The sequence below is a fragment of the Astatotilapia calliptera genome, chromosome 1 (genome assembly GCF_900246225.1).
Source record: "Astatotilapia calliptera chromosome 1, fAstCal1.2, whole genome shotgun sequence".
NCBI lineage: Eukaryota > Metazoa > Chordata > Actinopteri > Cichliformes > Cichlidae > Astatotilapia > Astatotilapia calliptera.
In genome coordinates this window covers 31,391,291-31,417,483 of record NC_039302.1, presented here as the reverse complement: position 1 = coordinate 31,417,483, position 26,193 = coordinate 31,391,291, and the positions used below count along the sequence as shown (strand labels likewise).

The 26,193-nt window shown below is 37.8% G+C and overlaps 1 protein-coding gene across 3 annotated transcripts; it reads left to right on the top strand.

Annotated features, from left to right (window-relative positions):
* LOC113026014 (enhancer of mRNA-decapping protein 3) lies at window positions 1-25,872 on the top strand. 3 transcript variants are annotated; one of them, XM_026174394.1, is made up of 8 exons: window positions 1-114; window positions 812-991; window positions 2,034-2,218; window positions 12,136-12,185; window positions 12,324-12,486; window positions 21,819-21,972; window positions 22,771-22,988; window positions 24,026-25,872. In XM_026174394.1, exons 2-8 carry the CDS (start codon window positions 828-830, stop codon window positions 24,358-24,360), a joined length of 1,269 nt encoding a protein of 422 aa, XP_026030179.1. In that variant the 5' UTR covers window positions 1-114; window positions 812-827; the 3' UTR covers window positions 24,361-25,872. The 3 variants fall into 3 exon arrangements, with proteins under 3 accessions (XP_026030179.1, XP_026030162.1, XP_026030170.1); XM_026174377.1 differs by having other exon boundaries at window positions 3-114; window positions 12,136-12,486; XM_026174385.1 differs by lacking the exon at window positions 1-114 and adding an exon at window positions 121-420 and having other exon boundaries at window positions 12,136-12,486.
* Window positions 25,873-26,193: the final 321 nt, after the last annotated feature.

Genomic DNA, 26,193 nt, shown 5'->3' with positions numbered 1-26,193 from the left:
GCAACGTGGGACATAAAGGAAGTGACGTAGTATCCCGGAACACAGCGCTCACAAAAAAAAACAACAGCCTGGGCTCTGTCTTGCTTTGACATTTCACCACAGCTTTTCGCTAAGGTAAATCTACCCACTGTAGATTCAGTAGATTTAGGCTCTTAGCTCAACGGCGACAGAAACCAAATTCAAAATTGCTGCAATCTGCTTTTATTAAAACAAAGAAAGAAAAAAGAGGGGACAGAAGACAAGCTAATGTTAGCTACCGAGCTAGCTATCATAGCTTCCTTGGTATACGGCGAAATGTTGAGATTTGCGTAATTTTGTTTAAATATTGTCCTCACAAGAATGTCAGCAACAGCTTTGGTCATTTTTAAATAAATAACTAAGTATTACAACATGACAAACGAAGGCTTTCCTGCTAAAACGGTAGGTTGCTAATATTTACACCTACTTGTGAAACGTCTGATTTGTAATACGCCCACCACAACCACACAGGTGCTGGTTAGTTAAGCTAATTAAAATCTAGTTTTATCTTGTGATTTTTAGCTTCCACGGCCGCTTTTACTAACGCAAAGTTTATACTCAGCGTTCAGGACTCTTAGTGTAAAGTCTTTTTCTTATAAGGTCTCTGGTCAAAAAAAACAAGTTGTACGCCAGATGGCTAATTGCTGGTCATGCCTACAATGGCCCAAGTTAGCCAACTTTTAATAAATTAGTCTGCAAACCGTATGTACTCGTTACACTGAATTAGCCTGTTAAACATTTATCTAACACTTATCTCACTAAAGCCCTTTTTCCGTTGTTGTTTTTAAAACAGGATCATTGTAAAGAGAATGGCCACAGACTGGGTGGGTAGTGTTGTGTCCATAGACTGTGGAGCAACGTTGGGAGTTTATCAGGGTGAGGTTTCATCTGTTGATCGAGTCAGCCAAACAATCTCCCTGAAACATCCTTATCACAATGGAGTCAAGTGTCCTGTTCCTGAGGTCACATTCAGGTAATGCATAGAATACACCAGGGAGCTCAGAACTTTGACCAGGTTTTGTAATTCTCCTTGGTGTGTGTGTGTGTGTGTGTGTGTGTGTGTGTGTGTGTGTGTGTTTTTAAAGACCCTTCAGCTTCCCCTTTAGTGCATGAGTACAACTTTGAAAAAAGTGTGTGTTTGTATAAAATCCTCAGTGCGTGCTACTGACATGTCACATTTTTATTTTGCTGAAATAAAAAGCATCTGGAAATTAATACAAAACTAAACAAGTGTACTACCTTGCTTAATAATTCAACAGATCCCCATGTTATGTTGAACTTTGATCATGTTTTAGCAATTAAAAGTAAAGAATGATTATTGAACTCTTTGCAGTGAACTGAAGTTTGAGTTGACTGAAAATTTTTCAAATTCAAGGAATCCATGCTCACCACAGAAAACATCAGCACAAGCTACTGCTTGCCAGTAAACCCAGAGGTGAAGGCCTGTTTTGACTTCTGGTTAGACGAATCAGAAATGCGTTCTTTTTTTCCACCGTAACAGTGGACATAAATTGTTTGACAGCATCAGTTTCAACAAGCAGTATTGTGATAATGAGTTTTATAGTGGCTTCTAAAGTCAAAAAGATGTAATAATAGGCCCAGTATGAGAGAAAATCAAGTCTTTGTTTATCCAAATGTCATGACGTCAATAATGGTATATACTTATTTTTTTCCATAACTGTACCAGTATTACTTAGTTTTTATTAAGTTTGGCATCACCATGTATTCATTGAAAATTTTAAACATAGTCATCCCAAACTCCATATTTTTCTATGAATGACAAACGAATTGACTGTAAGTGCTTGTTGAATGAATAGCTTTAAAATTAGGCAAAATATATTAATTTAAAATTTTAGAACCAGTCAAGAACTCCGTTAATATCACTTTTTCTGGTTTTGGATTGAAAATTATTTCCCAGCAATGTAACGAATGGATATTTCATTATTAACGTAGTACCATTTGGATTCCAAGTAATGTTAGTTTTGTTTTTGTTTTTGTTTTTTTGTCCCTTTTAGTGCTATGGATATCAAGGACTTGAAGTTTCTGGATATCCAGAACAAAGTCAACAAGACCAGCGCTGGGAAAGACACTGCAACAGAACCCAGCTACATATCAACAGGACGCCATGGCCAGACTAACAAAACAAATCACTCTCTTGCAATAAGCAACAGCTCTGGTTTGAGCAGCAACCCCCGTAAAGGTAGGTCATGACCTGAAAGAATTGACATTTCATCATCTAGCTGTTTATTTAATTGGTAGTTAATATAGGAATAAAGCACTTTAACACTAAAGGTCAGTACCTTTATAGTCACTTGTGTAATTCACCTCTGTTCATGTTAACAAAAATAAGCTAGTGTTTTGTTTTGTTTTTCCTTCCATACCCTTCTTGGGTAAGACTCAAGCAGGTGCACACAAACTTAGACTTTGGCAAAAATGCAGCACTTTAATAATTTTTTCTATGTTCTACTTATCTAATTATATTCCTATTATTTGATGCAAAGTCTAATGTTTGGAAAGTAATAACAAAATTCAAATGTATGGTGAAAATTACTAAATTCATTTTTTTCATTTTTAAGTATTGTTTTTTTTGGACTTGTAGGGAAGAAAAAAATCTGTTTTGTACCAATGAAAAGGCCAAATTTATGTTTTTAAACATGTCAGAAACCTTTTTGCTATGACATGAGACAAATGCTGTACTTGTAAGCATCCGTTCATATAACATCTTGACCACTGATATGACAGATAACCGAGTGACCTTTAGACTCAACAAAGGATGTGCTAATCAAACTACAGCAACTGAACACAGCTTGGAAAGCATGTGGTTAGGCATTATCATACGAGAATGGTGGCATATTATTTTACAGTTGTTCCAGAACAATGAGACAGTTTGACATCTTTATAAAATGGGGAAATCCCTGTGTTTTTAAGACTTCGGCTTATTGCTTACTGTGAAGCTTTGTTTCCTAGTTGTCAAATCACAGAGGGCTATTGTTGCAGAGTGCAGCAATAATGTTGAGAGTGATGAAATACGTAACAGGAATTTACCACAGCAATGGCCATAGAGTTCTCTTCTGTTAAGTAGAAAATGAAATTGATATTGTTCACTGACAATATAGGATTGGGCAATATGTGAAATTGTTGACAATCAGCAATTTCACATATTTCCCAATCACACTTTTAATTGCCTGAAAGTTGCCTCACTGAAGATGGGCAAAAGTGCAGTGTCACTTAACATCAGAGTTTGTGTTTGTACAATCGAAATGTTCTTCACCAAATAACAAAAAGGAAGTGCAAATCATTTTTGGTTACATAAAATCTAAACTATAAAATGATTAATAGCCTGATACAATGGCTTTTAGTTTTTAAATTCTTACTGTTTTTAACTTGTATTGTGTTTTTACTTGTACTGCTATTTATCTCTTTTATTTATTTATCTTTTTAGTTTCAAAAAATCAATTTTTGAAACTAAAAAGTATTCCAGTATCAATTTGTCTTTGATACTGGAAGGGAGCTCAAAGATTTTGGTTATCACGACTAGTTTTGTATGCCACCCTGACCTAACACTAGTTTGATATACACACTTTGCTTTCACCAAACAATCAATCACAGATTTCCAGTGATTTGGAAATGTTTATCTGATAGAAACAAGAAACTAGCATAAAATTGCTGGATGTAATGTAAAGCTGGGCATACACTGTGCGATTTTTTTTTTTTAAATTTTTATTTTTTTATTTATTTATCTATTTTTGCGCACATTTTAAGACGATTTTTCACTCGTGCGACCCTTTTGGGGATCGGCCCATATAGTGTGAGAACATATATCGTGAGCTACGAACTTCTAACCCCTGCAATTCAGTCGTACAGTTTGAGTAGGAGCTCAAACGCGACTGAAAAAAATCACCCAGTGTATGATCAGCTCAATGTAAAGGAGGATGCGTCAGTATTTTGAACTGAGTAATATAAGGATAAGTGGAAGTGAATGTCAGCATGGTGATTAGCACTGTTGAAGGTCCTGAGTTCAATTCCACCATCAGGCTGGGGTCTTTCTGTGTGGAATTTGCATGTTCTCCCGGTGTTTGCGTAGGTTCTCTCTGGATACTCCAGCTTCCTCCCACAGTCCAAAGACATGCAGTTGGTGGGGATAGGTTAATTGGATACTCTAAAATTGCAAATAGATGTGAATGTGAGTACGAATGGTTGTCTGTGTCTATATGTTAGTTCTGCGACAGACTGGTGACCTCTCACCCTAAGACAGCTGGGATCGCGACCCTGTAAAAGGATAAGTGGAAGTGAATGGATGATAATTGAATTTTTTTAAAAAGCATACAGCTATTATGAGATGCAATTGCAAGGTGCCTTGACTGATTTGAAAAAAGACTTGAAATTAGTTGGTTTGTTTGAAGTAGTGCAGCGTTACACCACTCCCAGCCAAACTGTCACGCTTGGAATGCACACTCTATACACATCAAAGACAATCTCCTGGATTTCACATTGTCAAAATGGTGATGCGTGAACTTGAGCTTTGTTTCGGGTAAGCTCGAGAGTTGGACAGGTAGGGAGTGACTGTTGTGCTGATATATCTCGATATTTTTTAGCTGGATGGCGATATAAGATATATATCTCGATATTTTTTTAAAACCATAAAGTAAGAACAAAAAGAGAGTTCTTAGTCAAAGCTGTGTCCCAGATGTCACACAGGCACTTTTATTAACATACAGCACAGATGTACATGAAAAAAACTACTCAAAAATAAATTATGAGCACTTATTAAATAATAATGCTCCATAAATAAAAGAAAACTGTTGTTTTTGTCCATAACAAAAAGCTCACAATTGTGCAGTCAAAATGTAAACTAACAGACGCTGAGCATAATAACAAAGATTTCACAGCTGCTCTGTTCCCAACTTCTACTGCGTGACCGACAGCCTGGAGTTTGAAATTCGCTTCAGGTGCCATTTATGGTCCTTATACACACACAATGCGGTAATATTACGTTGAACCACAGTGCGTCTCAATCCGCGAGGCTCCTCGGTAGCCGTAATGCTCCGACAATCCATCAAGCGGTGCTGCTCCGTAGCTTACCAAAGTTGTACTAAAACATTTTTTGACAGATTGCTGAGCGCTGTGTTCCAAATAAAATCGGTTCGCGGTCATCAAGCACAACCAGAATTCATACATAAGGCGCGCTGTCAACTTTTGAGAAAATGAAAGGATTTTAGGCTGTGCAGCCCCTGTGGGCTGCATGGCGTTAGCGTGGTTAGCTCGTTAGCGTGGTTAGCTCGTTAGCGTGGTTAGCTCGTTAGCACGTTGACGCCGTCCTGCCCCACGCACGGAGCGATGCGCAGTAACTCGTTAACGGAGATTTGCCCTGTTCATCTTGTCGCTGCCTGCAGGTGAAGCTATGGGGGAGGAGGGGGAGTTGTGTTCAGTGAAGGAGAGGCGAGGCGGAGTAACGTTGCGTAGAGACAAAAGTGGACGAAAGAGAGGCAAACTTGTGGCTCCACAACTATAATTATAACGTATATATCGATATAAAGGATATTGTCACATCTTATATCTCGTATAAAAATATATCGATATTTTTAAAAAAACTCGTTATATCGCCCAGCCCTATGCTGTGGGTTGATATGTGCCCTTAGACTGCATGCAAAAGATTAACATAACCACTGTGATATTACTCACCCATCCACTTAATTTAATGGCTATTCTTGATATTTTTTGTTTTTGAGCAAGAAGGAACCATATTAGTTTCCAGCTAACACTGGCAAGCCCTATCAACTCTACAGGTGCAATATACAGATGCTGATACCTGCTTATTAGTCTTAAGTAACAAACTAATAAAATACTATCATTTCAGTCACCATAACTAAAGCAACATCTTACAAGTCCCTATACCTCACGGCATCCATTAAAACAGAATTTGTTAAATTTAACAGTTAGAAGTTAAAAGGAAGTTAGCTTTGCTAGTTTCTACCTAAACATGATATAACATGTTCTGACTGAAAGATTGCTGAAAAAATTAAAATGTGCAGCTCTGCTATCACTTCCAACATAAACGAAGACAGAAAACTAAACAGCAGTTACCTTTTGTATGGTGACTGAAGTTGGACCAGCTGGTATATAATGATGTGCTACGATCGCTAGCGACACAGCTATGTAAGCATAACATAAACAGTGAAGCTGGAGGATGAACGCTAACTTTTTTCCACTCGATAAAAGTTAACATGAGGGTTCCCGATATTACGTATCGGTCTGATACTGACCTAAATTAATGGATCGGATATCGGAGAGAAATAAAAAATGTAATCCGATCCATTAAATATCAAAAAAGCACCTCACAAAACTTGAGACATGGCGTAACTTGCTCATAACCGTAGCACGTCGGAGCAGTATGCATCAGGTGATAGAGCGGCTGTGGCGTGCAAGACCTGTCAGTGGTCTGGTTGAGTATTTGTAGCCTCGCTACCAAACCGGCATTTCATCTCCGAGAAAGTTATCCCAGAGAGAAGTAAAGCAAGTGTGTAAGTTCATCTCTGAATGTTAGTAAAGCATCCCTGCGTTTACCTTAACAACCAATATATGGAGCGACTGCCTCTTCTCTCACCCTCCCTCTCCTGCTGCTACTTCAATATGAAACTGATCAATAATCAGCTGATCAGCTTTTCTGTCGCGAGTCAGTCTCTCTTGTTTATCGCCCACTTTGCGCCAGAAAGAGGAAACCAGCGGCTGAACAACAGCAGCACGTTTAAGCTTGATAATCTGTTGTTAGAATTTATTTAATATTACTTTCTACACCAGGATCTTTTTCTACTTAGCTGACAGGTGGTAACTGTGCAGGGGCGGATCTAGCAAAGTTTAGCCAGGGGGGCGATAGGGCATTAACAGAAAAAGGGGGCACAAAGACATACTTTTCTTTCTTATTCTCATTTAAAATGTCTAGCTTTTAATAAATAATTATCTGAATTTTACACCCAAAGTTTTAATCTGATGTAAAATGTCAATTAAGCATCACGAGCATGAGGTGGTTGCTTAAAATACCAGAATAGGGAGGATGGAGTGGGTTTAAGTTTGTTAGATTGATCAGTATTGCTGAACTATGAAATATTTTGGGTGCAGTGTATGTTTTGCATACAGGTATAACAGAATAGCTTTAGTGTTTGTTTGTTTTTTTGTTGTTGTTTTTTAAACTTGAGTATGAACTTATACAAAATGCAGCAAGATATTAAAAAAACAGTTTTATTGATTAAAAAACACACTATATCGGATTCATATCGGTATCAGCCAATATCCAAATTTAAGATATCGTTATCGGACATAAAAAAAGTCGTATCGTGCCATCTCTAGTTTGACTTATCTGACTGTTTTGTTTCGCTTAATGCGCCTTATAATCCAGTGCGCCCTATGGTCCGAAAAATACGGTAAGTGACGCTCCAATGAGATCCCCACTATCAGAATAGTGAATGCACTAGCCTTGTCCTTGACAGGATTAAATAAGGTTTTATTATGATTTCAGGCTACCAAGGGCATCTCTTGTCAAAAGAAGCTGGTGATAAAGTAGACTAACCCTATTAAAGATGGATTCTACCATCTTTATGTTGCATATTGTTAAATTGTTTGTTTATCTTGCACAGTAGATTTTGCTATAGAGGAATATACAGGTATCTCATTTGGTATGATGGTCAGTTTGTGATCAATGCATCTCTTTCGCAGATGTTAGTTTCAGAACTAACTGATTAATTTGTTGCTGTTATTGTAACTTTAATGATAAAGTTCTGTTTTGTATTTTAGAGGGTTTTTTTGTTTTTTTTGTTTTTTGTTTTTAAACTCATATCGACATTTTAAATATAAATCCAAGATCTTGGGGTATTATTATTGTCAGTCGTAACCTTTTTTTACATGCAAACTCTGATGCATGTTGACACTGAAGCACATATTTAGATTTTCCTGTCCCAAGTTGTGCACATTGCTGTAAAAATCAGAATGTGTTACTCAACCTTCCTGATTAGATAAAAGTTAAAACAGTATTTCCTCTAGTCAGCAGCAAATAAGGAGGAAATCTGCTTGGACAGCTCTGTGGCCTCTGCTGGAGTCATTTAAAGTCTGTTCAGTTTTACACTCAGGATCACCAAACAATGGAAGAGTCAGGGGTCAAAAAAAATTGCCAGTGTTCTCCAGTGTGATTAAACACTACGTCCTGAACATCGAAATAGAAACGTGAACAATAGAAAACTGGTCTTTTCCATGTTTCATTAAATGAATAAGTCATAGATTCAAGTCATAAGTCATAAATTGCTAATCCATTGTCAGTTCCTGTGTGCGTGTTGCTGCCTTCTCTTCAGAAACCTGAGCCTGGGACCAAACAGTGCCTCGCTAAAACTCCCCACTATGATTCCCATAGCGTGCTAAACACTTGTACCAAAGTTCCTCTTTACAATACGTGTGTGACTAAAATCAATAAACATTACCCCTCCCTCTTGGTGTCTGCTCCTAAAGAGAAGGTTATGCAAAGCCAGGCTTTTGTGCTTAGTGCCCTGCTCTCTCTCTCACTCTTTCTCCCCCCCCCAATCTCATTTCCCTGACTTGCTTCTGGCCAGCACAGGAAACCGACACCCCCTCCCCGACAGGAAGCCATGTTGTCCCAGTGTGCTTGGAAAGCCAAAGCGATATCAATTGTGGAAGCAATGTTTACCTTTGAGTTTTTATTTTAATCTCTTGCTTTCAGGCTGGAGGCCAGGGAGCTAATGCCCAAATTGCACAGGGCCAACGTGCTGAGTGGCTTGGGCTGGGCTGGTCCTTTCACACGCAATGCCATGCTCCCAAAAAGCCCCCAGTCACAAAGACGGGAAGGCAGGGTGGGCTGTTGCACACATAAGATCACAGATTCTAGGAATTTTTTTTTATTTTTTATTTTTAATATCTGTTAATGATCTCTCTTGGAGAGCACAAAGGGAATATAGAGGAGGATACATAGGGGTATAGAAGAACAGTTGATTTCATTAACCCCAAACAGATCTCATTCAACTTGTCTTTTGGAGGAGCTGCTTATATGGAGTGAAATCATAGTTAAAAAATAAATAATAAATAAATAAATCCAAAAGCCAAATACGAAATGTTTTTACTGCCTCTTTGCTGCCCACTGTGTGAGACTCAAATGCCCATATTAAAATCTGCAACCATTTATTTTTAGTTGCAAATCTAATCAAACACTTGTACTGCCCTGCGTACCACCATTGTTGCCTTCCTATTGTGTTTTCCATGCCATCACGAACATCCTTGTTCTTTAAGTAACCTCACACACTTCCTTTAATCGGAAAATGCTGCCGTTATAATAGACTTCGAGAGTCTATTGTAAGTATGTAAGTAGGTCATTTTATTTGACTTTGCCTTTTGATTATCAGTGTGCATGTGCTTCACCACAGTCATCAGCAGCTCTTCCATTTTTGATTGATTTTGATTTTGCTCCTCACCAACAAGTTTTCATGGCACTTCTAAGCTTTGCATTTTCAAATGTATTTACTGGTGTCTGTTTAATGTGGTTGTTTTGTTTTTTATTTTTTTGTTTTATTTATTTATTTTAGTCACATTTACGTCGTAGGGATTGTTTGGGGGGTTTTTTTGTTTGTTTTTCTTCTAATCACTGATGATAACTGATGAAACCAGATATTGAGTAGTGCAAGGACCAATTTAATGAAAACCACAAAGATCTCTAAAAATAATAAAATGTATTGTTTTATGAAACGCTTTCACAGTTTGAACACTGTGTTCTTACCTAAACTCACATTTCAGTTAAGAACATTCCAGGCCTCTGTAGTTGTATCTGTTGTGGGAAGTTTGTCTAAACTCAAATCAGTAAGGTTCACTGTCTGTCTACTTGTTATTCATTAGCCTGTTTAACTTGGAGCTTTGCCAAGTTCATTCAGATTTTTGATTCATAGCATGACAAAACACTTCCTTGTAAATAATGACATTGTTGGCTTGCTCTAATAAGACGCTAGCTTTTTTATATATATATATATATATATATATATATATATATATATATATATATATATATATATATATATATATATATATATATATATATATGAGTTTCTTTAAAAAAAAAAAAAAATTGTGATGTAAAAAGTAATTGCATGTTTGGGCACCAATTCACTGCTGAATAGAGCTACAGCGGTGTCAAATTAGTTTTGCTGGCAAATTTGTGTCAAGCAAAGTGTACGATGACAATATGCTTTCCAGCATATAGCGTGAGAGAAGCCAGAGTACCTTAGCTGTCACACTGACAGTAGCGTGTGAGTGTGTCTCCTTGTTAGCGTGAGAGAGCTCTAGATAGTTGGGGTTGAAGGCCAGGTTTTTCCAGTTTGCTTTTTTTTTTTTTTTTTTTCCCCTTGGTTCATTTTGTTTTGTTTTTTGTTTTGTTTTGTTTTGTTTTTCTTTTTTGGTGCTTACATGTACATAAACTTTATCAAGCACCGCTCATTCAGCCATTGGACCTTTTAAGTGTTAGCAGTGTTTTGTTCTCATTGAGCTATCGTAACTATCCGTGAGACGATAAGAGTCTGCAGTAACAGCTATCCAAGATAAAAGGGCTGCAACCTCCCAGTCCGAATTTGAAACTGCTGAGTGCAGGAACTTGTGTATGGATTACACGGTTTATAACACAATGGCTTTCAATATAGTATGACAGCTCCTAGCTTCATTTAGAGATGATTAGGATATAAGTGGGGTCTGACAGATTAAATATATATATTTAAAATAATCTGTGTTTCAAGGAAAAAAAGGCGTGTGCCAGCTTAGAGCAGAGCCTTTGGCTCCCCGCTCCGAACCTGCAGCTGATGGGGTTTAATCCTGGGGATTCAGACGGGAAGTTCTATATGATTAATTTGTTCTTTAGATTCTAAATGACACCATAGTAGAGATTAATTACACTATAATTCCCAGATTTTTATTGTAATATTTTGTTCAATTTGAGGTACACTAGGTGTTTTGTTTTGTTTTTTTTGTTTGTTTGTTTTTTTTATAAATTAAGAATACTTTTAAATCTATTTTTATGCATATATCTATTTGGGGTTTTTTTGGTGGGGGGGGGGGGTTTCAACAAAGCTAAGAAATGGTGACCAACTTTTTTTTTTCTTCTTTTTTTTTTTTTTTTTTTTTTTTTAATAAAAAACCAAAACAAAACACATTGCTGTGTCATTTTATGTGTGTAAAAGACTGGCATCATTTGACACATGCTCAGGCTTAGCTTACAAAAATGAACCTAAATGAACACACTCCTTTTGTCAGCTTGTCTTGAAAATTCACAACTGGATCTAACATGTGACACATGCCAGGACCACATTACTGCCAAATATAGTAGAGACGGTCAACATTTTCATTTCAGTTCAGTTTTTTATTGTTACCAGTTGAAAACATAAGTAATCTCAGAGCACTTTGCAAGTGCCCCAGGTTCACATCAATGTGAACCCCTGCTCTACTCCAACTAAAAGTCTAGAATAAGTTTTCTTTTTACAAACTCGGTAACAGACTGTATTATATTTTTTGGCTCTTTACAATAAGACAGAACGTAAGCAGTCGGCACACTTTGCTTTGTATCATCTGATCCTCCTGTTTTCGCCTTAACCATTATTCAGCTATGAACAGAGTAATGAGGGCGTGTGGCTGTAGTGGAATATTACTATGCCAGCAGGCCTAGCATCAGCAAACTATGAACATCTTAATGGCTAGTATATAAATGTATGGAAAAAGACAAGCATTGCTACTTTATTTAATTTATTTAAATGTAGTGGCGTAACTCTATTGTTTTTCCTCCTTGAGTAAGAGTAAAGGATCTGCTCAAAATGCTAACATGATATACTATTAACTTCATACAGACCACCTCTGATGATTGAGTGTAATCTTTCTTTTTTTCAAATGTTTGCATGCTTGGGTATTTAAATCCATAACAAGTTTTGAATCGTTTGCAATGGCACATATACTCTTTTCCTCAGGGATCATGAGGTCCCATTTGTGCACCTACCCCTGATAATGTTCTGATTAAATCTTTGCCAGCATTGTCCAACACCAAATCCTGTTTTATGTGAGCAATCCTCAGTTTGTGTTTTCCATTGTCTCCAGGTTCATCAAACAGCAGAGGGACGACACAGTCCACACCCAGGAGAAGCAATGTGAGGAATGGAGGGGCTGGAGGGCAGAGATCAAAGAATGATGAATGCTTTGGTGATACGACTGATGAGAATCTGGACACTGACTTTGATTTTGAGGGAAACCTGGCTCTGTTCGACAAGGCTGCTGTTTTTTCCCAGATTGATGGGGCCAGTAGCAACAGCAACAAGTTACAACATCACAATACACAGGCTGAGCAGAAGACCCAGTCCTATCGCCATGATGAGAATATTCTGGAGGTGAAACCGGTCACATACAGACAGATAACTGTGCCCCAGCATGGGGGCAAGGAATACTGTACGGGTAAGAAGAAGATGCACACACAAATTTTTTGTGGCAAGGACACATTTGTGTATGACCATTTGTGGTCCAGTGTTTCAAAATATTTAACTTCATTTTAATTAAAAGTAGACAAAGTTGCAGAGAAGCCAAAGCTGCAAGTGGAGCCAACGGTGAGTCAGTTGTACTCTGCCCTGCAAGACATCATAGTTCAGATCATTTGGCCAGACCCTTCAGGACATTCAAACAGTAGTCAAACTCTGAGTGATCCATGCTAGACTACGCTGTAAATATTTAAAAAAGAAAAAAACAAAAAAGATCCTTTCTTTACACAATTATGTAACTGTGGACTACACCTGAAAACTGTAGAAATCTGTTTCTTTTTAGCTGGATACCCAGCTATAATAACTAGCAATATTCCACGCAAAATTCAGGTCACTTTTAAAGAGTTGTGATTTTGTTCTCTAATTGGTCATAAAAGGACTTTGAGGTAACATCTGAAAAATATCAGCTTCACTCGGATGTCATGTTGAATGAGTAACAGGCAAATTTTATTGTTTTATTGTTTATTTTATCTCTTTCTGTGATCACACCTCACAGAAATAAATAGTGGATAAGAATGAAGTATGTAAATGCAAGGCCTTTTCTGACTGGTTTTCTATATTTGATAAAAGAACAAAATTAATCTTGCTACCACACAGTTTGACTCACCTTCATTAATACTTTGTGCATCGTGGGAAGTATTCTTATTTAAGTTTATGTAAGATGGTGAACATTAAATATACAGGACATTTTTAAGTGTGTCTTTAGTTTCGTTTGTTTTGGACAGAGTAGTTTTTTCTCCCACTGTTTCAACCTTGGCTAGGTGTACACTCTGGTTATATAACAGCACTGTTTTGACAAGCACAGTTGGCGAAAGGGTTATGGCTTTTGTCAAATGGTGACATAGTCTCTATTACAATTGATATTAAATGAGCTTTTAATAGTGTCTCTTTTATTCAACACAGATACAGGCCATTTCCCCTTTTTTTTTTTTTTTTTTTTTTTTTTAAACTGTTTGCCATTTGATGCAACTTCTGCAACCTCTTGTGGCATAAGCCTATAGAAATGATGGCCCTCTCCTTTCTCAAACTGGCTCAATCTAGGAATATTATGTAATTGGTTAACACAGACACAAGATAGGTAATGGCTAACAGGCCCTGAAGTCAAAGATGTGATTGTTGTCAGGTGAGCAGTAATGGCTGTAGCACAAAGAGTGGCCTGTTTTTAAACTTTACTGATGTGGTCTGATACGGAATTAACTGTAGAATAAATTAGTCCTGCCACAGGCAGACCCTAAAATGAGGTGCTTTTTTTAAAACATTTTTCTTGGTCAAAGTATGCTTCTTAGTTGTCTCTGTGGTCAAATGTAATTTGCATATTTTGCTGACCGTTGGATAATGTCAGGTGTTGAACCCTGCATTGTCACATAATGTTGACACCAAATGATTCAAATTTAAATTGTTTCATCAGGATGCATGGTTCTATGTAAATTTCTGAAGATGAGCAAGACTAGATATTAGTACAAGGGTGACGGGTGTGTGTGACATTGGTGTTTTTATCCCAGATCGACAGTTTTATGTGGTGACTCAGGAGAGCTCAGTATAAGCAGCTGCCAACCATTCTGCAGATAGCTTCCAAGCAGAGCCTCCTTTCTTACCGTGCAGACAGATTTGCTTCCCAGGGCTGTCATCATAATCCCCGTCCTCTGCACACTGTAATTAGTATGCCGCCGTACAGCCTTACATAAACAGCACCTCTGAAGCAGGAAAAAACCGCAGTGCTCTTGACCTGGAAACTTTGCCAGTAAACAGATAAAACCACAGTGCAAGAACACAGAAAGTAAAACAAAGTGCCCAGCTGTTGGTTAGGTTGACATAACAAGCAGACATGGGGATTTAAGATTCTGTTTCTATAAGTCATTGTTGTGAAGGTTGCAGCCTCTGTAGTTGTGCTGTTCTCTTCCCTACTGTAGTGAAACTTCAGGTCAGGCAAGCCAAATTAGAAAACATTTTGCAATGATTTAAATATGAGCTTCTTTTACTTTAACTATTCGTGCTGCATCACTTTGTTGGCATAGATGGAAGCATATTTTGAATCGTTACAACCCATTTTTAACAACTCTGACCTGGTTGTTTAGAGCAATGTATAGCATGAGCTTGAGCTCATAGGAGTTACTTGCACATATATTAACCTTGTTATTATGTGCACTAATAGTGCCTAGAAAAGGTAAAAACAATAAGGAAGACTGAGACTCAAAAACCTCTGTGGCGCTCCAATATTAAGCTGTTTGAACCACTAAATTACTAAAAGGTAATATTTCAAATTTTAATGTTAGTTTTATTTTCTTCTTGTTACCTCTGCAACTCTTAAAGTGGAACAGAAGTGAATGAAATGGGCTGCTTTCCCTCCCTACCCCAGTGCAAGCCTTAGTCACACATGGCTCGTATCCAACCAGCGCGTATTGCTTTCAGTCTTGCCAGTTTCCTTGTCACGCTTGAAGGATAACTTCCAGCTCAGTTTATTTTAGCGCTGCTGTATACTCACAGCTACCCAGTTTAGCTAGTCTGTTTTTAATACTGCACTGAGAGTGTGTGTGAATTGTATGCATATGTGAGAGCGAGAGAAAGGTGGGGCGTTTTGGTTGCAGAAACTTAAGCAGCAGAGTTACGAAGCGCACCTGATGGGTTGGTTTAAAAGCAATTAGTGCATACTAATGCAACACCCACTTCCTCTGAGCTTGGCACTTAAGGCAGCACTTGCATGACAAGAACCAGTTGACTTTCCTGTGCTTATCGCTCACAGGAGGATTGGCATGCTCTAGATTTTTGTTGCCCACTGAAACATATTAGCAGTCTTTGTGTGGTATCAATAAAGAATAGTGGGAGGGGAACAGGGCCGACCTAAAGATAAGCAAGAATTTCGGTCAGGCACGGCATGAGACTCTGTGTTTATATGCAATTATCTTGTGTATGAGGGTGTGTGTGTGTGTGTGTGTAGAATGTGTGTGTCATTGAGTGTTGCATGTCTGGGTGCAAAGTCGTGGGTGTATATGAGTGTGATGTGGGGTCTGTGTTTGTGTGTGTGTGTGCACGTGCTTGCATCTCTTTGTGTCAGTGTAAGTTCTGTGCACACCAGTGAGGCCACCAACTTCTCAGCTGCCAGGCTGGAGATGTGTAAGAGGCCATTAAGGACTTAACTGCCTCCCAGTAGCTTTATTTATCAAAGGGACCCTGAGCTGAGTTCCCCCAGCTTGACTCTTATTACCCTTATAATGTGCCACAGGCAATGGATAGCTAGGGATTAGCACACCCTCTATGAAGCTTTCCACACAATTTAGTTTGTACAGTGATTTTTAAAAAAAGAAAAACAAACTGCAGATATACATTACAGTAATTCAAGGAAATACACAAGAACAATTGTGTTTGGTTACATAGTATGAAGGATGCAATTTAAAAAAAAAAACAAAGGAATTTAAGAATTTTTCTTGAAATAGGACTTCTTATGAAAAGTTGACTTGTGAACCAAAAGCTACTTTTGTAGTAATTAATTAAATGTGTATTAAGAGTTTGTAACAATGATTTACTTTTTTCTTAACGGTGCTCTTAAAATGATTGTTTTTGGCTCCTATAGTTAGCTAATTAAAAACAGAATTTTTTAAGAAGTCCAAAGTAAGAGTCATTAGGTTAGACAGAACAGTCCAGTAGCTGAAGCCTCCAAAACGATTTGGAGAGTGCTTCACACAGTTCTTAAAGGTTCCTGAAGTCAAAAGGTGGCAAATCTTACCTAAAAGTGTATAGTGCATGCATAATGTTTTTGGGTTAAATACTTTGTCTGATGGTTCATCTGGTCATGGGTAACGGTGTGTTTTTAAGAAGATGAATGGACTCACTTTTTGGCCCAATCACCACCATCATCCATCTTACTTTAGCCCTCCCCAGTTTCTCACCACAAGATGTTGGGATACAGGTGCAGGTGTTCATATTTGTGTGATGTTTGCCCCCCTTTTTTGTCACGCGAACCCGCTGCATGTTTTGACTGAGAAGCAGCCAGTGTGGGGGGTCCAGTGCAGTGCAGTCCTGTCCCGCAGCTAAGAGCTGGGAATTGGTCAGAAACCATGTGATGGTGCGTGTGAGTTCAGGGCCTGTGGGGAATAGGCGTTATCACTCTGACTGCCTCATGTTTGCCATCTTTTCTAAAGGCTGCCAATCTTTCCTTTGTTTGCTCAGACAGCAGTGACAAACAAGAAGGGAAATGGAGAATCTTGTGATGGGAGCAAGATCAGGTCAGATAGAGGAAGAACAACTTTTCCCCAATAGTTTACTCACAGTTAGCTGCAGCCCTAGCCCTAATCCAGTATGTTATTGATTATTAACCGATTAATCAAGCAATTAGGTAAGACATTCTTTTGTCTTTATGTATTTATTTATTTTATTTAGAAAGAGGGGCAATACATATTAATGAACAGTTTAACAAATGTAAATATGCCAGATTATAGCCTTGGGCTAATTTCCATCTCCAGACCCTCTGGCAGGTTGGTGTTAAACACAAGCTAGTAAAAACATAGAGATACTATTTACAGATCATGTGACAAGGACAAAAAACTGTGATCACTTTATACTAGAACAAACAATGACAAGAAGAGTCATTAGTCTCTTATTAATTAAGAGTCTTACTAATGAGCAATAATAAATATTAAAAACAAAAAACACAGGACTTTCAAAATAAAAGTCTCATTAATTTCTATTTTAAAAATTCATGTTTTAATAGTTTAACTGCATAGATTTCTCAAAAATGCATGGCATATTAAAATGAAATCCAAAAATAAAAAAAATCTCACGTAAAGTAATGTCAGTTAAAAGCATGTATGTCTTTCTTGTGCTGCCCTGCAAGAAAGCTTCCTTGTGTATATTTTTAAATGTATAATACAGTTTTATTTATATATTATTTTTAAAATTGACTAAATCTGAAAAATGATTTTACCTAAACCTTCAAAATAAACATGTTTTACTATACCCCATGCTCGCCTTTAGACTCACCTCTCCTTGTTGCAGGTATCACAACGATAGAACGTGGGATGGCTATCATCAGCCTTCAGCAATCTGCCTATTTTAAACATGGTGTCAGACGAAGTTCATAACAGTTCATTGTCATATTTTAACGTCTGCAGCTTTTGCTGTGTAAAGCAAACGACCGTGGACAGCTACAAGTTCACTTTTGATCATGTCAGAGCTTGTTAAGCACGTCATTTGATGAACCACACTTTTTCCTAGTAAAATTTTTATTGGTGATTACAGTAACAAGTGGAAACAAAACATGCTAGAAAAATGATTTGTTTCCACTAGAGATGGCACGATACCACTTTTTTTTATGTCCGATACGATATCATAAATTTGAATATCTGCCGATACTGACTCTGATGAATCCGATATAGTGTATTTTTTTTAAATCAATAAAACATTTTTTTTTAATATCTTGCTGCATTTTGTATAAGTTCATACTCAAGTTTAAAAAAACAAAAAAAACCCAACAAAAAAACACTAAAGCTATTCTGTTATACCTTCATGCAAAAAATACACTGCACCCAAAATATTTCATAGTTCAGCAATACTGATCAATCTAATAAACTTAAATCCTCCATCCTCCCTATTCTGGTATTTTAAAGAGTACTTAGTAGAACTATTAAGCTCCATATATCGGTTGTTAAGCTTAACGTGGGAATGCTTTACTAACATTCAGAGATGAACTTACACACTTGCTTGCTTTACTTCTCTCTGGGATAACTTTGAAATGAAATGAAATGCCGGTTTTGTAGCAAGGCTCCAAATGCTTTACCAGACCGCAGAGAAGTCTCACACGCCACAGCCGCTCTATCACGTGACGCATACTGCTCCGACGTGCTTCGTTTATGAGCGGAGTTATGCCATGTTGCAAGTTTTGTGAGGTGCTTTTTTGATATTTAATGGATCGGATTACATTTTTTTATTTCTCTCAGATATCCGATCCAGTAATTTAGGTCAGTATCGGACCGATACGTAATATCAGATCGGTCCATCCCTAGTTTCCACCTAAGTTCACCACCTCGGTAACTGCTCCCCCAATGCTCTTCTCTGTGTCTGTGTGTGTGGACTGACTCCACATTAAACTATGGCAGCATCATCTTCACTGCTGCTGTTGTGCTATCAGTCTTTTTGTTTAGAAGCTGAGGGCTGCATGAGCTTCATATTGCCGCACTTTTTATTCGCACACATGCTCCCAGATACGTTTCTATTGCAGGTTTATTTGTTGTCGCAAATGTTCATGAAATGCTTGAGTTTGCATGATGTCAAGCAAAAATTATTATTACTGTTATTTAGGGCTGTGCGATATGACCAAAAGCTCATATCCCCGATATAAGACATGTATCGTCCCGATAACGATATAAATCACAAAAATGTAACATTTTCTGTAAATTCTGTGAATCTCGGGCAGCTCGACTTGCGTGACGTGTTTCCAGCTGGGCGTCGTGTACCTGGAGTCGAGTGTTTTAACGATATACGAAATTATACATTTTTAGACATAAGTTTTAACGGCCGCCGTTTTCTTTGTGAGTATTTATTACACAGGGTGCTGCGGGGAAAAGCCTGTTCTAACGTTTGAGTCGAAGGCTTATTTTTTAGCACCTGGCGGCTCTTTTTGGCTTCTCATCCGTAAACACTCTGCATACTCTTTCACGTGATTCAGTTTATTTTGAAAAGTCTCAACAGGATCTTGAGCTTTATTGTGAAAGGTTTATGTGGAAAATAAACAAGCGGACACGCGATGGTTTTACCGTCGTTGTTGCTAACGACAACGCATAACAACTAGGGGTGCAACGATATTCGTATCGATATTGAACCGTTCGATACAGTGCTTTCGGTTCGGTACGCATATGTATGAACAATACAATTTTTTTCAATTTTTTTTTTCAATTTTTTTTTTTCAATTTTTTTTTTTTGTGTCCCGTTTGGATCTATAGCCATCAGAATTGTTGTCTTGAGGCCAAGAAAGATGCCAAGAGGATTTATTTTAAGTGGATCATCATATTGGTCCATTTGATTGACCTTTATTATAATTATGAATTTATTTTATTTTCAGTTGCAAACGGGACAGACATGACTGTGGGATAGGACAGGGGGAAAGAATGAAAGAAAGAGGGGGAGAGAAAGAAAGAAAACCAAAGGGGAGAAAAAAAAAGAACAATACAAAATTTGTAATTTATTTTATCAACTTTCCTTCTGACGATGCTGTCTGTGTTGAGCGCTCAGTGAATCTGCATTTGACTACTCCGCCTAGGCTCGAGAGTGCAGCCTAGGCGGAGTAGTCGAACGCAGATTCACTGAGCACTCAACACAGACAGGATGGTCAGAAGGAAGAGCGCAGGGCAAGCTAGCGAGACAGAAGTGGCCCTCCCCACCCTCATTCAGATCTGGCGTTTGGAATTATTTTGGTTTTCATGTGACGTATGACCCTGAAGGTAAGCGAGTCATGGACTAAAGTAAAACAGTATGTTGGATGTGCCATGCAATGCTCAATTACATGGGTGGGAGCTAGTGTGTTAGCGCAGTTAGCTCGTTAACGTGTTGGCCGTCTAGCCCCTCTGTATAGGGTAGCTCGTTAACGGAGATTTGCCGTGTTGTGGCGTTAAGGTTATTTCAACGAGATTAACCTGAAAGCACTAGTGGGAACACAACGAATATGACTGCACATTTACACCGACATCATCCTAGTGCAAAGACAAAAACAAGCATGCATGCTACAAACTTTAGCCGAGTCATTTAGACAGCTGTTAGCACAGGATTCTCCTTATGGAGACCTGATATGTTTAATATGCTGCTGAGAATATAGCCCAGAAGAAACGGATAGTATAGCTTTTATTTTGGAAAGAGACATTTCTCTGTAATAAACTCTCTTTTCCAAAGATGAGTGATTCCTCAATCAGATAAAGGGCTCGCAATATCGCTAGCCCGATGTCCCGGGGCTATCTCTCCCCTGCCTGTCGGGCTATTGTAGGAAGGAAAAATATATGTCAATGCTTTTGCATTCTTTCAGAAATGTAGCTGGGTAATTATGTCATTGGGTGAGCCACTGTCAATATGTGACATATTGAAATCGTGTTTGAATTTGCGCTTGTTTTTTTGCTTTCACTTTGCAATCGCGCGAACTGTGTATAGAGAGCGACAGCACTGATCTGTGAGTGATGATAATTTGTGCACCAATTCCTCTGACATCGTCTTATTAATTGTTAGCTTACTATGCAAACATGACAAGTGAAATCTCCCACAGCTTAAACATGTGAGAGGTTGATCGCGCAGAGAATCGCTGAGCTTATGTGAGTGCGGCAGGATATATATTTCACTACGATGACCTGGATGATTGAGAACCTTCACAGACAGATATATATTTTAGTTCTGCTGAGCCAAATAAGACAGGTCAGGGTGAAGAAGTGACAGCCAAAGAAAAGCTTACCACAAAACGGAGAAGTTATGACAAATCAGACTATAAGGCAAAAAGAAAGTGCAGCTTTATGGTTTCATGGACAAAAGAATTTCTGTGGCTGCAATATGACGAGCTAAAAAACAACACGCACAAGGGTTAGGGTTAAATTTAAAAACTGTACTTTTGTGTTAAAATATATATTTATAATTTTAATAAATGACAAATTAAAAAGGCATGAACATTTTTTTTTGTATCGAAAAAATATCGAACCGTGACACCAAAGTATCAAACCGAACCGTGAATTTTGTGTATCGTTGCACCCCTAATAACAACAGGCGCTTGTCCGTCCATAGTGTGGTTATATTAAATATAAGAGAAAGAGAGAACTTTAAGAAATGAATATAGCCACTACAGTGACCATCAAAACGATGAAAAAATATTGCCGTAAACAGTTTATTTTGCGACACCACGAAACAAACGATAGCGTAAAATGAAACGATAGATTTCTTTATATCGTCATCAGATATATATCGTTATATCAAACAGCCCTACTGTTATTTATTTATTTTATTTTTATTTTTTTTGCGATCCAGTTATTTGAATTACTTTCTGATTCAATGCAACCCGACTACTGTCCGCCGGAAAACCTGGGAATGTGTTTATCTGTGTCCTTATCACCAAAGTCCTATTATTAGATTTGACTTTGCTTCTACTTTTGTTTCTAAAGCCATTTTGATGGAGATTAATGGCTAAATGGCTTCAGTTTTATTAAATGTTTTGCTTCTAGAATGTAACTAAAACTGGTGCTGAAATGAAAACACATTAACACAGTCTCTATCTCACATGTTTTCTTTTTGCAGACACAGGTCTGGTGGTTCCCACCGTGCCCTATGAGCTTCATAAACAACTCCTAGCAGCTGCAGAGCGCTGGGGTCTTTCTCTTGAGCGCAGGCTAGAAGCAGTCGGTGTTTGTTCCAGTCAGATGGCTCTCACATTGTTAGGTGGACCGAACAGGTAAGGAGTACCAGTCCTAGCTTCAGTAGCACCTTAGACTTCCCAGTCTCATGGCTAGCTACTGTTAGTGGTTTGTATTATAAGAAAAAGAATGTACAACAGTGTGTTAAACATCCTTGTCTGAAAAACAAGGCTTATTGTTTTAGGAAGACACTACATTCTACATTAAGATTAAATATAGTGTCAATAACATCCTAAAAGACCAAAGCAAACCCTGTTCGGTATTATTTACATGTACTTTTAAGTGTGGCAGAGGCTTATTTAACATCAAAGAAACACAACACAGTAGCTCATAACAAAACTGGTTTATTGCCTCAGTCCTTTCATCTACTTTGCACTGCAATACTTGCATGAGTCAGATTTAAATTGGAAGTACAGTGCACTCAGATCAGGTTTAATTTTGTGTTGTAGTGCAAAATCACAACTATTTCAGTGAGAACCAGCAGGCACTCAATTCTTCTGTTCAGTTTAATATTAAACCTTGTAAATATAGAAGACTTTATATAAGATTTATCAAGGTTGGGATATTTTAAAAATGTAATTATAAATAAAATACTTAGTATAGCTCACATGCTTTAGTCAAGTACCATTGTCATAATTCCCATAATCAAAATTAACAAACCTTTGGTGGGGTTCAGTTTTTCTTTTCTACAGAAATTTAATGAGTGTTTGACTTCCCACAAAATCCTTGAGATGGGGTTTAGACTTGCATTGCCAGTTTGATCGCAAAGTAATTCATGGGCTTGTCATTGCCTGTGATTTTTATGGAGAAATCTTTCTTTTTTCAAATATTCATAGGCTCACACCAAAAAATGTCCACCAGAGACCCACCGTAGTCCTTCTGTGTGGTCCCCATGTTCAGGGAGCCCAAGGCATCAGCTGTGGTAGGCACTTAGCCAACCATGAAGTGGAGGTGATCTTGTTCCTGCCTAATTTTGTCAAGATGCAAGAGTCGGTCACCAGTGAGGTCAACCTCTTCAGCAAGACAAGCGGAAAGCAGGTCTCCAGCGTCAAAGGTAAAACTCCACCAGTATTAGTATTAAAGTATTTTGTATTCACACTGTAGCCTACACAGGTCTCAACAATGTTGCTAGAAAAGTGGGGCACTGTGTGTTAACCTTGCCCAGTTGTAACTGACTATCATAGGCAAATGTTGCCCTCTAGTGGAGGTGCACCATTTAAGACACTCCTGACTCTTGTGCTTGGAGCTCATACTGATATCTTGGACGTAAACTTATAAATCAAAACACTGGTTTTATCTCTGCAAAGTTTTAGTTAGTCTAAATTAATACAAGATAATCCACTCTTGGTTTATAATTATTTACTGTTATTTTGATCAGTGTTATCTTGAAGACAGCTGGAAGTCTTGCAGGGAGGGAGGGAGAGACTTTTTATCCCCACCCCCCTTTTTTGTGTGTGTGTTTTGTCTTTTTGTTTTTTCTTCCACACACATAAAGCATAAACACATTTCCTTAACAGTTGTTATGTATAGGTTATTTATGAGTCCTTACTAAGATAATGTGACACTGCAGTTTAAAAATATTCTTGTTTTGTTGTCATAACAAATCGTGGATTACTCATTTATGCTCTGCCCAACTCTGCTCGGATCAGCTGGTTGTTGTGTTTATAGCAATCCAAACATGTTGCCAACAGGCAAGCTGCAGAATGTCCTCTGGTGGATGAACTATTTGACTCATAATGCGGTAAAAGGGTGTGTCTCCTGTCTCTTAACTTTTTACATTTTCTTTTATCGGGTGTTTATAAGTACCAACATAATACATCAATGAATACTTAATATATAGGTTGAGCTCTGTAGTATACCCCTCTGGATTAAAAGCTAAATGGTGAGATGCACCAACATCTTTTTGAAAGGGGTGATAATTTCACTCCTTGCTACAGGAATTGAAAGTGCCACATGTGTTGGCACTTTCAATACCTGTAGTGTCTCAATGTACTGTTTGTAATGGGATCACATGCACTAATATTTTTTTTTTCTGTGTTATGATTTTGCAATACAACTAAAAAACATTCTCCCTCTTTGGCTGTGTCCCAGACTTGCCCATGAGCCCAGTCGATCTCGTCATCAACTGCTTGGACTGCCATGAGAATCCACTGCTGAAAGAGCAGTCCTGGTACCAATCTGTTGCTGACTGGGCCAACAAGAACCGTGCTCCAGTCCTAAGTATTGATCCCCCAGTCAGTGAGCAGCCTCAGAGTGTGGACGCAAAGTGGACCCTCTCTTTAGGACTTCCACTGCCTTTAGCAGACAAAGACAGCAGAGTCTACCTCTGTGATATTGGCCTCCCTAAGATGGTTTACCAAGAAGTTGGAATCAACTACCACTCACCTTTTGGATGCAAATTCGTCATCCCTCTGCACTCAGTATAACAGAGTCTATACTTATTGGTGCTTGGAGTGAATGGGTCATTTGAGTGTGCAGACAAGCAACAACATGCCCCAAGCAAAACTGTGTTGCAATGTGTATGACACTTATTGATACTTTTGGAAGCATCATTGGAAAGAATAAACTGTGTGTTATGCTGTGTGTGACACCTTGTTTTGGAAGGGGAGAGGTTTCCTGTTCTTTGTGCGTTCTGATAAGGGCTCTGTGGTGATGTGAATATGTTTACAAAATGCTGACCACTGTGAGTATCTTTGACCTCTGACCTTGTGACCAGTCAAAGTAGCAAATACACAGTTCCTATTTCCTTCTTTAAATTACATGTGGAGTCAGATCATGACTCCCGGACCTGGAGTGGCGCTCAACCTAAAGCTGACTGCCAGTCAAAACTGCCATTCATCTTCCACAGTTTAGGTCTGTGCCCATTGTATTTCCATATGTTGTATTGTTTTTTGTTTTTTTTTACTGAAAAGGGTGCTCTTTGTCATATAAATTGTGTAGCATGTTCGATTGAAAATGTGATATTATACAGAATCTATATTTTTATTTTTATTTTTTTTGAACACATCTCAGGAATAACTTCTTAAAAAGGTGGAAAAACAGAAGTTTATATTTTCGTTGATATTGTGGTAGCACTCTTTCTACACTAGTTGGTGTCTTTAGTTCATAGTAGTTTTCTACCACTTTGATTTTCCAAGTATTACTGCTATTTATTGTGGCGTTGTTGTTGTTGTTGTTATTACTATTTGCATAACTTTTTCCTTTTTGGCACTTGCAGTTAAATTACCTCTCTAACTGACTTGCTCTTGGTCATCATGAAAAATTTCTGTTAAAGCTAACATTTCAGCAAAATATTAACTGTACCTGAACAAAAAAGTCTGTATTTTATTTTCAAAACTGAAGCTGTGCACTTTTGAAATGGAGCAATAACAGTTTTTCAAAAGCTCATAAGACTGGTTTTATGAACGTTTTTTTGCATCAAACAAATATAGTTGAAATGTAAGGGTATAAATATGAAGGCTTTGCAGTTTTACACTTTATGTACTCAGTTAACTTGTTACATTTGTAAATAACTGTTCCTTGTTTTTTGTACTTCATCTTCGGTGTCCATACACATTTCTTTTTGTGCATACACATTTCTTTTTGTGCATTTGCTGATTTGTCATGTTTTGTTAGAACATGGCAATAGGTATTTTGCCAAAAACAATAAGAAGGAATCAGGGAATTTGTTTAGAGTGAGTGAATTGCAGAAAAATAAATATTCACAATATCAAAGTGACCACTCAGGATTACAAAGGTCACAGTGACTACAGCCTCTTGTGTATTCTCACCGTTCATTGTTTTCATTGTAGCGGAGACTAAAATGTGATCATGACTCATCAGTTCACGTTTTAAAATATGCCTTGGATTTTTGATTGTGGAGAAGTCTCATTTTGAGGTTCATTGGTGTAAAAGGGGGGAAAAGGAGAAGATTTGCAAAATAAAAATGTTGAATTCAATGCCTGTCTGCCTTTTAATTCTTACTACAAAACCCAGTGATGTTTGAACAAATGACTCTTTATTGTAGGACATTTTCTTTCGTAAATTATGCTTGTTGGACCACCAGCAAAGCATGGAAAGGTATGTTTTAAAATTCTAAACTGCGAACTCAAACTATCACCACCAGGGGGCAGCATTATTTGTTAATCTTTTCAGAAGTGTTCTGTTCTTTGAACTTAGGGTATTTCTAACCCTCATTTCCTAAAGGTTACTGCTGTAAGAATAATTACAGAATATGAATAGTTATGAATGATTTGCTAAGGTACTTTAAAAACTTACAT